General features: G+C 33.2%; 1 protein-coding gene across 3 annotated transcripts; it reads left to right on the plus strand.

The window, feature by feature from the left end:
* The first annotated feature begins 1,420 nt into the window (after window positions 1-1,420).
* On the plus strand, window positions 1,421-10,438 carry LOC109159580 (protein CASP-like). 3 transcript variants are annotated; one of them, XM_019307681.1, is made up of 19 exons: window positions 1,421-1,639; window positions 2,146-2,256; window positions 2,433-2,611; window positions 2,688-2,837; window positions 3,136-3,224; window positions 3,333-3,442; window positions 3,618-3,712; window positions 4,520-4,575; window positions 5,444-5,609; window positions 6,156-6,248; window positions 6,452-6,580; window positions 6,821-6,940; window positions 7,208-7,288; window positions 8,638-8,766; window positions 8,872-9,015; window positions 9,095-9,196; window positions 9,413-9,492; window positions 10,031-10,123; window positions 10,218-10,438. In XM_019307681.1, the coding sequence occupies exons 1-19, from the start codon at window positions 1,531-1,533 to the stop codon at window positions 10,264-10,266; spliced, it is 2,085 nt and encodes a 694-aa protein (XP_019163226.1). In that variant the 5' UTR covers window positions 1,421-1,530; the 3' UTR covers window positions 10,267-10,438. The 3 variants fall into 3 exon arrangements, with proteins under 3 accessions (XP_019163226.1, XP_019163227.1, XP_019163228.1); XM_019307682.1 differs by having other exon boundaries at window positions 8,653-8,766; XM_019307683.1 differs by having other exon boundaries at window positions 8,659-8,766.
* The last annotated feature ends 2,865 nt before the right edge of the window (window positions 10,439-13,303 follow it).

Below are 13,303 nucleotides of genomic sequence, written 5' to 3' on the forward strand. Positions count from 1 at the left end.
AAATTTGACCAAAAAAATGGACATAAATGAAATGTATAACATTCATTCACACTTAGATAAAAAGGTCAAATAGACCCCTAAATTTTACCCCAAAGGTAAATTAGCCCCCTAAACTTTACAAAAGTGCAATTAAACTCTCGAACATGTCAAATTAGGTCAATGAAGCCTAAAAACCGGTAAATGACCTGTTATTACAGGTCATTTCAATTTTGGCAATAGATTCCGGCGACCAGCGAAAAAAATCCGATGACCGGCGACAAAATCCGGCCGTCCAGTCGTCTTCCACTAGAGAAGACGACCGGACGGCGTTCTTCTCCATTGGAGAAGAACGACCAGATCTGGTCGTTCTTCTCCAATGGAGAAGAACGGCCAGATCCGTCCGGTCACCAGACGGTCGGATTTCGTCACCGGTGACCGGATTTTTTCACTGGTGCCTGGAATTCCTCGCTGGTGGCCGGAATCTGTCGCCGGAATTGAAATGACTTGTAATAACAGGTCATTTATCAATTTTTAAGCTTCATTGACCAAATTTGACATGTTTGAGGGTTTAATTGTGCTTTTGTAAAGTTTAGGGGGCTAATTAACCTTTGAGGTAAAGTTTTTATCAATTTTAGGCTTCACTGACCAAATTTGACATGTTTGAGGGTTTAATTGTACTTTTGTAAAGTTTAGGGGGCTAATTAACCTTTGAGGTAAAGTTTAGGGGCCTATTTGATCCTTTTCTCTTCACACTTATTATATTTACTAGTATTTTTTATGCGCGATGCGCAAAAAATAGGTGCCCAATATTAATACATTATATTAAAATTTTAAATTTATTTAGATTTTAGATATTTAAATTATTCTAAATAATAATAATAATAATAATAATAATAATAATAATAATAATAATAATAATAATAATAATAATGTAAATCATTTTTATAAATTTGATATTTATATTTTATGTTATAATTAACATATAACTCAAATATATAATGTGTATATATTATTATTAATGAAGAAGATAAGAAAATATATGGTGGATGCATATGCATGGTAACAATAGTGGAAAAGATAACGGAAGTTATAACGATAGGGGTATGTTTGTCCAAAATATTTTAATGTACAACCTTTATAGCATAATGTACAAAAAAACTTAACGTAAAAAACGGACATAAATCAGGGGTATAACTTTCATTCACACTTATTATGTTGTTAGAGTCTAGATTATATTTTATACCAAAGATCCGGATTTTGTTTAACTAGAGGCCCGACCCGGTTTTGCTCAATCCGGGTTATTTCTGCTTGCATTCAACAAAATTAGTCTTGAAGGAAGAACCCATACAGATCTCCCTGATCCATCATCAAACATATCCAGAGTACTCAACTACCAATCTGTACTTACACATATACAAACATATATATATATATATATATATATATATATATATATATATATACATACATTGAGGGAGGGAAAGGGAGAAAGGGAGTGAACGTGTGTGTTTATAATTTCGGGGGAAGGGACTGAGCTAAGCCAGATCAGAAATGGACACCTCGCATGGAGGAGGCGAAGGAGGGGGATCGGAAAGGGAGAAGCTGAACTCCATGTCCACCTCCACTACCCCAATCGCCGCCGTAGCTAGCTTCTGGAAAGGTACAGCTACTTCGTTCTACTTCCATCATCAGTACAGATTTCTCATTACCACATTTTCTTAGCAATTTCATATTTATTTCTACTTTCGCAGTAAACTATCATTGAATTAATATTAATCTCTCGGTTAAACTGTATTTTGAAGCTTTTGTTAGATGGTAATAGGAAAAGCAGGTTGCCCTTGTGTTCAATCGAGTATAGAAGTTTGAATTATATTATAGTTCAGTGGCAATATGATCTAGAAATAATCAAAACGAAATGCCAGTAGTCAATTGATGGATTTATGCATGATTTGAATTTTGTAGATTTATGGTTAGCTTGCAGGTTTCTTAACTGAAATATTTCATTCATATCATTAAATAATAACTAAAAATCAATTTCCGGTTGGTTGTACAGTTCTAGACTAAAAGAATTTTTTTTTCTTACCACTTTATATGGTCTATTAAAAAGGGGTAAATGTTCGGTTTTATAACATTGAGACATTTGTTTTGTTTTTTGTTTGTTTTCAGAGTTTAATTTAGAGAAAGAAAGGATTGCACTGGATGAACAAGGTCTTAGAATTGCTGAAAATCAGGAGAACAGTCAGAAAAACCGTAGAAAGCTTGCAGAGAGCACACGAGGTACTACTTTCGAAGCTGGTGCTGGTCATTATACTAGATTTTAACAAATGATACTGGCCTACTTCTAAAACCTGCTTATGCTATCATGTTTAATTTAATAATCTGCTTATTGATTTTTACTGGTCCTTACTATTATAAATCATATGGTGTAAACGTTATGTTTTGCCTCTTCACAGATTTCAAAAAGGCTTCTAATGAAGACAAACTGAGCTTATTTAACTCCTTGCTCAAGGGTTATCAAGAAGAGGTTGATAATCTTACCAAAAGAGCAAAATTTGGGGAAAATGCTTTTCTTAACATTTATCAGAAAATTTATGAAGCACCAGACCCTTATCCACTTATTGCTTCAATTGCTGTAAGTACAAGGTTGGTCACAGTTCTCTAACCTCAATTTTTCATTTCCTGACTATGTAGATGTTGCCTCTATGCAGGAAAAGGATTCAAAATTATCGGAGTTGGAGTTTGAGAATCGTAAAATGAAAGTTGAGCTTGAAGAATTCCGTATGGAGGCAACTCATCTTAAAAATCAACAGGCAACAATAAGGAGGCTTGAAGAGCGCTGTCGTCAATTAGAACAACAGGCCAGTATATACATACATATTAATATATACCCATCTATATACATATCAGCTATATAGTAAAGTGTAACATAGTGCCTTACAATTTATACAGCCATATAGGTCAATGTTTAATTTGTAATTTACATTTCTGAAAGATTATGAATTTGCTGATTAAATCATATAACTTGATCAACTTATTGATGTTAATGTTTTAAACAAATTTTGATGGCTTGTTATTTGGTTTTCTTGAATGGTTGTATAAAACTGCCACTAGATACTTTTGCATTTCCATGATCTATTTTTTTTCCTCAAATTTCAGATGGAGGAAAAAGTAAAGGAAATTGTGGAGATTAAGCAACGCAGTTTGGCAGAAGAAAACCAGAAAACAATGGAGGTTTTAAAAGAAAGGTATCTTATGCTTCTGGTGCTTAGTAACCTTTAATGAATATGCAATTCAAGTGATGTGTTTTCTAACTTAAAATGCACATCATTATTCTGGCCCTTTTATTAATGCAGGGAGCAGTTGATGCAGGATCAATTACGCCATGCTCAAGAAAGTGTTTCAACCATTCAAAAATTGCATGAACTTGCCCAAAGCCAATTGTTTGAACTTCATGCACAATCAGGTCCTACACTGATTTTGATCTTAGATCTTTCACGTTCCATTAGGTTTTTCAACATTTAACCTGATTACCTTAGAAGATGCGTTTATATTTCCAATTTTCCATTGAAAGTATTTCCCTTAATGCATACTATGTGAGTAACTGGATTCCCTTTGCTTTTCCAATTTTCTGATTATAGAGGAAGAGAGGGCAGCAAAACAATCAGAAGTGAATCTTTTAATGGATGAAGTTGAACGGGCTCAAGGTCGCCTCCTTAGCCTTGAGAGAGAAAAGGTGTGACATACAAACTGCATATTAATGTTATAATGTAGATGCGATGGAGTAGCATCTATTTCTAGTTCTGCATCCTAAATAGATGCTATTCCAATGCCCTATATCATTTGCTTGACGTGCACTCTTTTTCTATAATGAATTTTATATAACATGTTTATAATTTTTTTAAAAAATATTTTTCCTGTTTATTTTTATGATGTTGTTGGGCTGAGGTGTACACACTCCTCCCCACTCAATAAATGGGGAAAAGAAAGGAAGGAATGAATTTTTGTTACTTGGCTTTTATAGCGCAGCAAAACTATTTTGTTTGTTAATTCACAGCACAGGAAATCAAACTTTTCATTTCCTTTGTACCTTTAACCAACAACCTGCTATGATGGGTGCATCGATTTCTTCTTTATGAAGTTTCACTGTTTCAGGAATTTTGATGATTTCTGCCCCTCAGCCAAAATGTTGGATGAAAGTTTTAAGATACTGATAGGTTTAGGAATGATTTACAGAATATTTTTGGTAGTGTGTATGTCTTGTTTTCAAAAGCAGAGAGCTGCATTATATACCTTCAACATATAGTGTTTAGAAGTTATCCCTCACTTTGGAATCCAAAGCTATATGTAAGTCTCAAAAAATGTCATTCACACATTCTGACTTGCATTTGTTTTCTACATTCATCTTAGAGAGGACTCATGATTTTTTTTGATTTTTTTTTTTTTTAAATTTTATAATGCCTAGTGTTGCTAACTTTGCTCCTTTTTTCTTGGTTTTGATTTGAGTGTACTTTATTCTTAAATTTCTACTGGATTTATTCAGGGCGTGTTGCGCTCCCAGTTACAATCGGCTAATGAAGATAATGATGATAGGAAAAGGTGAATTTCTCTGCTTTGCTTAGCTCAGTACAATAGAAGTACTTTAATTTTGTGATAAAGTCCGTAGAGTTGATAACTCAATGTGTTTGCTTAGAAGTACTTTTGTTTGCTTAGTTTAATTGTCAAGAAAAAGCATTCTTTTTCTGGAAGTAATATTATTTATTTATGATATTTTATTGCTTTCATCAATTAACTCCCATCTGTCCCCTTAGTACTGCTCCTAATAGCCCGTGAACAAAATAAACATAGAAGAAGGTTCATAGGATTAAAGTAGGGGAAGAATACAGTTAACACTTTAAGATATAGGTTTGTCTGAATGAGTATGTGGAATAACTGCTTACTTTTTAGTTGGCCAGCATTATATATCTTAAATGGCTGCAAAACAATCAGTTTAGATCCATCTCCTACTCTTCTCAGGCTAAAGAAACTTATTCCAGGGCATGAACTTGGAACATGTTGAGGTAGAATGCTAACTGATGGTACCTGAAAGAATATTTTCACACAAGATAGGAGTTCAAGAAAAAAACATTTAATTCGTAAAATTAAAAGCTTTGGGTAATGGTCTTACACTGAGTAAGTAGGCAGCATCAATGAGTTGGAGTATACTAGATGAGGAAGACATTTTGTCTTGAGAGCTTAGGTTTAATGAGTTCAGGCCACTGATAGAGCAAGATGGGTAATAGAGGGATCTTGTGTTGCATTTCAGAAGTTGTGATTTCTCATGAATGCATCCATCTGCAGTATGCTGTCTTTCACTTTTTTCCATATCCTGTGTTTTTCTTACCCTGTTCATCATTTGGGGTTAACTAGATGGGCTTATTTTGGGTAGCTTACATTTCATGTTCTAATCTCAGTGCTCTGGTTTCAGTGATAATTTTGATACAAATAGCATCCTTGAGAATTCTTTGAGTGCCAAGGAGAAGATAATGTCTGAATTAAATATGGAACTTCATAATCTGGAGAGCACCTTATCTAATGAGCGAGAAGAGCACATTAATGAGGTGAAGAAGCTGAATGTTCTGCTTCATGAGAAGGTACACACTCGTTTGTTAGATTTTCTATTCCTGTCCTGCAATGTGGTTTTGCATTTCGACGGGTGGTTTTCCTAAACTCAAACCAATGCAATGCCAACTCACAAATGGATACATAGAGTGATCTCAGCATTGCACCAAGACTTATCCACACCATAGTTATAAATAAGTTCTCTGTTGAAGATGCTTATGTAGTCCACCAGAGTTTCTGTTTCTTTTTATCTGTTTATGCTCAGATATCTGAGATCTATAGATTTGAGTTATTAAGTACTACATATGGGCATTTCACTTTGATTCTTCAACAGTAAATGCTTTCAGTTTTTGCTGAACAATAAAATTCATGGGTGTTATTCCTAGTTGAACTTAGACTGATGATGAATACTTTTATTGACAATTCTATACACAGCTCAATGTTTGATAAGATGTCAGCTTTGTCTCTATTTCTCTTCAAGGAATATTTTCCTATTATATTTGAATCTGCTTCATTATTTTAAACCATCTTTATCCTTCCCCTAATATATAATCTGTATCTTGCTTGCTAACCTGCAGGAAGTTGCTCTTGATGAAATGAAGAAGGAACTTCAATCAAGGCCTACAGCAAAGTTAGTCGATGACTTGAAAAAGAAAGTCCAAATCTTACAGGTTCGACAGTTAATTTTGTGAAAACTTTTTATAAAATAAATTCTTAAATGTAAACTTAACTTTTCTGTTGTTTCATCATAAATGACATCTACTCATGTACTTGATCTCACTCCACTTACTTGTTCCCTGGTCTACCATGATGTTTCACATGTACACTACTAGTCTATGGCCCAGACTAATTTCAGAGAACTCTCTGTTTATAGGCTGTGGGCTACAACTCTATTGAGGCTGAAGATTGGGAAGCCGCTACCAGTGGAGAAGAGATGAGTAAACTTGAGTCATTACTTCTTGACAAGAACCGGAAAATGGAGCATGAGCTCACACAGTTGAAGGTATGAATGAAGACCTGCCACATTTAATACCTATCAAGTAGCAGTTCCTTTGAACTCTGTATATTTGTTGATTGATGTGAATATTTAGGTTGACAAATCACCAACACATATTGCTATGAACTACTCCATAATAAACTACAGATTTCATTTATAAATGTCAGATTCTGTAGTTCTAGTACTAAAAAAGTAAAAAATCTACGAATTGTTATATAATTGACTCTTTCCGCTGCCTGTATTCAGATCAAACTTTCAGAAAGGGCCTCTTTGCTGGAATCAGCTGAAGCCAAGATTGATGAACTGACTGCTAAAGTTGGTGAACAGCAGAGACTAATCCAAAAGCTAGAGGATGATATTCTGAAGGTTTGCACAATTGTTACAGATCTAATATTCTAATACTTCCCTATTCATGTGGTGTGTTTTTTGAGCTATTCTTTAACAATAATTAAGTTTGCACTTCTGCCATCAGATGTGCGGTGCAGCTGCTGAAACATGCCCTTTTATATTTAACCTGCCCCAGTTAGAATTTTATCTTCTATGAGTAATTAGTAGATTGTGAATAGGTTCTGGTGATCTACTTTCCATTTCATTTTCATTTCACAAACAACTCTACATTTTACTTTAATACAGGGATACAGTTCAAAAGACAAAAAGAGCAATATATTTGATGATTGGGATCTATCAGAGTCTAGAGGAACAGAGCCATCTGAGGTAAGCCTTCTTATTTTTCTTGTTTCCACATTATAAAGAAGAAATATTTTAGTAGATTATTTTATAGACGAAAGCGATAATAATAAGAGGGCTATGCTTTCTATAAACTATAAAGAATGTGATGCACAAATTTCAGAATAGAACTATGATCATAAAGGAAAAGGGATTGAAGGAACTTGAATAAAGGAGAACAAGTAATTTGTTGCTGGACCTGGGCATGTTGCATTCAACTCCTAGTGTGATGGCCTAACTCTACCCCTCAGTCCTGCCTTGCCTTCTCTGTTATATCACTTGGGGGTAGTTTGGTTTAAACCCTCTTTTGTCCCAGGATTTGCAGTGTCAGGAGTACATAATCCTGGGAGTTGCAATCCTGAGGTTAAGGTTTAGACTGTTAATCCTGATCTTATGCGTCATGGCTTTATGCATTGGAATAAAAGGAATATCCTTATTACTGTCCAGTCACAGACTTGCATCTTTGGTAGTGACCTGGGACTATTTTCCATTCCCTGTGCTTTGCACAACATAGTCAAGTATCCAAAATTCATCTATTTTCTGGTATGTGTTTTAAATGTCACACAGCTCTTTTAATTTTTTTTTGCTTTATAGTCATCATACTATCATAGTATGAAAATGAAAATTAGAACAATAATAATATGGTTAACAATTATTAGCAAATAATGTTATTAACAATTAGGATTTGGATGAAAGAAAAATAGGAGTAATAGGTGGAGTGGGACTCAAAACCCTTTTATGATTGGGGTTAAATTGTTCCTTTTTACTTTCCAAGTGCAACCAATCCCTTGGAATTTGAATGCTAACCGCTCCCCCATTGCTAACTTTGCTGAAAATTGGGGTTATATGGATGGGTCCACTTATATGTGCTAAATTGTATTAAACACGGGACAAAAGGGGATTGGGTTGGCAATACAATCCAATATTCTTTTAATCCCATATACCAAAATGACACCTAACAGGAATGCTTTGACCAATGGGTATGTTTAGTCTTGTGCCATGTACCAAATTTATCATTGGTTGTGAATTTGAACTTTCTTTCATCACATAGACTGGCCCTGTTTGGTAAAATATTGGCCTATAGGCCAATTTTGGCTTATTTGACCACTATTAATTGTTTGATTTAGTTAAAATATCAATATAAGTGTTTGGTTAATTAGCTTTTTGCAACTCCAAAATGCTAAAATTCAAAAGGCTACTCTAAGCAACTTTTTCAATTAGCTTTTTGAGAAAAGAAATTATACCAAACAGCTAATTTACCAAACACTTTTCTACAACAACTAATGTTATCAACTAGTTATACCTTCTAATTAACACAATCAGCTAACAGCCAGCAGCCATTTACCAAACAGGGCCAGAATGTAGAACAAAAGCACACTTCTTCAGACCAAGATCAAAGCTCAATGCTTAAGGTGATATGCAACCAACGAGACCGCTTCCGATCACGCTTGCGAGAGACTGAGGAGGTTTTACTTTCTATCTTTTGGAAGTTTCCTTTTCCCCAAACTCTGTTGTCTATATCTTTTCCCTACTTCTCCAATGAGACACCTAGTAATTCTTTATTGGACTAGGAAATAAGGCAACTAAAGGAGAAGATTGGGGTTTTGACAGCAGAACTTGAGAAAACAAAAGCAGACAATGTCAAACTTTATGAAAAGATCCGCTATGTTCAGGATTACAACTCTGAGAGGGTTATTTCAAGAGGATCAAAGAAGGTGATTTGCATCAGTTGCTGTCATTCTGGTATTTTACTTCTAAGGTCTTCCTACTCAAATGCTGCCTTGTCATTTTCAGTATGCAGAAGATTTAGAAATTGGTTTTGGCTCTGATGTGGAATCCAAGTACAAGAAGATGTATGAGGATGACATAAATCCATTTGCTGCATTCTCGAAGAAGGTTTGTCAACTTCTACCCCATGTCTTCTTTAAGACAATGGATTTGCACCTTTCTTCTTAATTTTGTCATTTTGCAGGAGAATTATGGAATCTTATGAACTCTACTTTTGTATTTCCTCCATTACCCATGTTTTACTTTCTCAATTCTTCCCTTTCTCTTACCTATGATTTCGTTTATCACAGATTGTCATCTTAAAATCTTCAATTTTGCTAACAGGAAAGAGATCAGAGATACAAGGATTTGGGTTTGAGAGATAAAATTACTCTAAGTAGTGGACGTTTCCTCCTGGGTAACAAGTAAGTTTACTTGTTTCAGTGTTTTTCATGGCAATGATAACTTGCTTAGATTTTAAGTTACTTTTTCTACATATTTTTCTTCCTGCTCTACTATGATGGATGTATGACTAAATTGCTATCGCACGTGACTGTAACAGCTTGGCCAGAGTAGAGTGTCTAAGTGAACTTCAACATGCATATCACTAGAAAATGATCAAATGAATTAGTCAATGGTTAGCTAGAATACCAAGATGCAAGATTTTTGTGCCGTTCTGTGGCTTTTAATTGCATATTCTGAACCAAATTGAAATAGTAGATAATTTGTGTTTTAGCTCAGAAAGTACTTTTTCCCCATTGCACATAAGCATGTTTTGCAAATAATCCTTTGGTAAGATTGCAATCTCCAAACTTTGCAGTTCCCTGTTCAACTCTGCTATCAGATTCATCAATGTTCTATAAGATTAGTGATTCAGAAGGGCCAGTACTCTTTGAACTGAACTTGAGTTGCGATTTTTCCTTGCTTACTCCTGTGTTGAAATGAGACAATTTAACGTTGCAGATATGCTCGAACTTTTGCATTCTTCTATACTATAGGATTGCACATTCTAGTATTCACCTGCCTGTACAGAATGTCAGCTCTGACCAACACTGGGTAAAGATGTTATACCACAGTGATTTTATTGATTTTTTTGACTCATGTCCATTACCCATGATGCGGTTATTCATTAACCTTTTCTTTTTGGCAGCAATGTACCGGTGGAGGATAAGGTCATCATCCTTCCTCATCCACAGTAAAATCCCTTTTAATACACGGATTTTTCTTCTCCTCTGATCCTGAAAACTAACAGAACTACAGCAGTACCATTATGTCATTATGTAATGTAAATAGAGAAGAATAGCTTCATTCATTTTCATGTCCCATAGTAGAAAGTAATGGAATCCAGTTTTCACTTGGTTTCTTCTCTCAGTTCTGTGCCATGAATGGTTTTCGTGTGTCATTGCTTGATGAGAATGCTCATCACATTGTGAGTGAAAATCCTTTTTTTTTTTTTTTTAAATAAACAGTAATGATTACTATAAAATGTGTCAAAAAGTTTATAATTTTGCTAAAAACAATTCTATTTTTAGCTCTAAAAGTAATTTTCTCTAACAAATAAGTAATCATGAGAATCCGGGTTCGCTTGTCACTGTTGTCAGTTGTAATATTGTCCTTTTGAATTTGTAACTGGAAAATGGTAGATATTCTTGGTGGTAAAATTATAAACTAAGATATTAGGATTTTAATTAATAAAGGGTAAATGGTGTATCAAAAAGAAAAAAAAAAGTTGAAAAGTGAATAATTTATTTTGAAACGCTTTTAAACTTAATGTTTTATTAAACAGAGTTTGCGACTTATTTGTAGGTTAAATGAAGAAGCTTTACCGAAAAAACCCTAGGTAGTTGTTAAAGTTAAGGTAATAAATATTTTTAAGATGAATGAAGATGGGGATAAGAATTTTAAGAATTTTAAACTCTTGGTTTAATCTCGTGTCTACATTTACATTCATATGTCTCAATTAAACTTGATTTATCAATAGTAAGATTTTGTGTGTGTGTGTGTGGGGTGGTGTCATGCTCTAAAGAGATTTACTATAATGCATTTCTTTTTTATTCTTTGTGATAAGATGAGAGATACAAGTATCTTCATATATAATTTTTTGTTTTTACTCGGGTTTAATTATATTTAAATAAAATTGTATATTTTTCGAAGTGTATTCTATAGTAGAAATTGCGGTAAAGTCATCTAAATCAGCGAGTACGAAATAATGCCAATATTAAAATAGGTAATGTGGGATCAAGATTTGAATTTAAATTTAATACGATAACTAAAATGTTTTTTTTTAATTACAAAGTACTTACTAAATTGTACTTTATAGCTAGAGTTTTGCATATTGAATACATAAAACTACTTACTTAAATGGGGAAAAAAATAGAATAATTCAAGCTAAGAGTGCAGGACATGACCAATTTATACATTTACGGAAAACACCTCGAAATCCTTACGTGGTTCCCTTGGGCTAGTAGGGTTTTACCGTAAGTTCATAAAAATCTAGCAACACCTCAAAAGCCCCCTAACAATAGACTGATTTAAAATATTTTTGAAGTAGACTTATGGATTATTGTGAAGTAATGTTGTGAATTTTTATAAAGTAGACTTATGCACTAGACTTAAGGTCGTTTATCATGAATTAGACTTGTAGTTTTTTCAATAACATATTTTTGAGTTTTGTAGTAGACTTATAATATGTAGCAGTTTTTGTTCCATTATAATACGAAAGAATTATAGATTATTTATGTTATCAATGAATGTACGACATTTGTAAATGATTTTTTTGAGGACGTAGCACTTGTGTATTGTTCTATTACCAAGAAGAAAGAAGAGGACTTTGAGTGATTAACAATGTCATTTTAATGCCATTTAAACAAGTTTATTGACATATGACAAAAAATGATCATTTCAAAATAATGCTAGGACCAACGAGGATGTTTTATAAAAACAAAAGGACTAAAAGTGGAATGATGCTATAAATCTATGATCAAGAAAAGAAAAAGGAATTGACACTTAGAACTGAACATCCCGAAATGTCCTTGTTTTTAATGTCATTAAAATGATTTTGTTGACGGATGGTCAAAAATATTCATGCCACAATAATACTAGGACCAAATGAGATTTTTGAAAAAAAAAATGACCAAAAATAGACTAACACCCGTAAATTTAGGATTAAAACTGAATTAACACTAAACTGAAATTAAAATTTCACTTTAATCTCACGACTATCATAACATTGTCATATTTTGTCGTTATTTTATAATTTGGTCACATTTAATCTTACGACATTACATACATTGTCACATTTAATCGATTACAATTTCTATTAAATTAACACTAAATTTTTAGACCATCTAATAATTTCAACAAGAATAGAAGGCTAAGAGCCTAAGATTGTGAAATTATTAGATAGTCCCAAAAAGTTAAATAAACAAAATTTATAATAGAAAATTAAATGTGAAAATAATAATAAAATCATAAAATTAAATGTAGTTAAAATTAGTCAATGACATTGTGGTCTAGTGCACAAAATATCTCTTCAAAATGAGAGATCATGAGTTTAATCCCCTTTGTGCTTCAGTAGGTTGACTCTTTATACTTCAGAAGATTGAGAAAATAATTATGAACAAATACTATATTGTAACATAGCTAGTAGTATTAAAAAAAAATGTAGTTAAAATTAAAATAAATATTACAATAATTGCACCACTAAGGATGACATTTTCTCAATAACTTACCAACTGTAGCCCCTTTATTATAAATTTGTTGTAGTGAATTCAAAAGGTTAGGGAATTGAACTAACCCATAGGCCATAGATCGAAGTGCGAGCAAAAATTGGAATATGTGAAGACAAAAGGGACCACAATTGTATCTGCTCATTTCCATATGTGGTCCCCTACTTTATATATCTATCATTTTCACCTCGTTATTTTCCATGATCTAAAAGTGGGAGGTGCGAGGATATAAATCATATCATTTTAAAACTTTTATTATTAAAGTATGATGATACTCTTAAATCAATCATCATCCAATAAAACTTGCTATTATCACATTTTCAAATACCTATTATGTTACTCCATTACACTTGAAAAATCTAGATTAGAAAAATGTTCTAGAGAATACACACTATCACTCTGCCCTTCTCACTTATTGAACATAAGAGATTAAAAAAGTGAAAAAATTAAAAAAAAAAAAAAAAAAAACCCTCTTTGCAATTAATGATCAGGCACCATATCAATGAGC

This window comes from Ipomoea nil, unplaced genomic scaffold (genome assembly GCF_001879475.1).
Source record: "Ipomoea nil cultivar Tokyo-kokei standard unplaced genomic scaffold, Asagao_1.1 scaffold2833, whole genome shotgun sequence".
Classification (NCBI taxonomy): domain Eukaryota; kingdom Viridiplantae; phylum Streptophyta; class Magnoliopsida; order Solanales; family Convolvulaceae; genus Ipomoea; species Ipomoea nil.

Bases quoted from the DNA above. Each gene is read 5' to 3' on its own strand.
- LOC109159580 (XM_019307681.1), top strand. From the start codon at position 1,531: ATGGACACCTCGCATGGAGGAGGCGAAGGAGGGGGATCGGAAAGGGAG. The intron at 5,610-6,155 runs GTACACACTCGT...GCTAACCTGCAG, and splicing joins ATGTTCTGCTTCATGAGAAG to GAAGTTGCTCTTGATGAAAT. The intron at 6,581-6,820 runs GTATGAATGAAG...GCCTGTATTCAG, and splicing joins ATGAGCTCACACAGTTGAAG to ATCAAACTTTCAGAAAGGGC.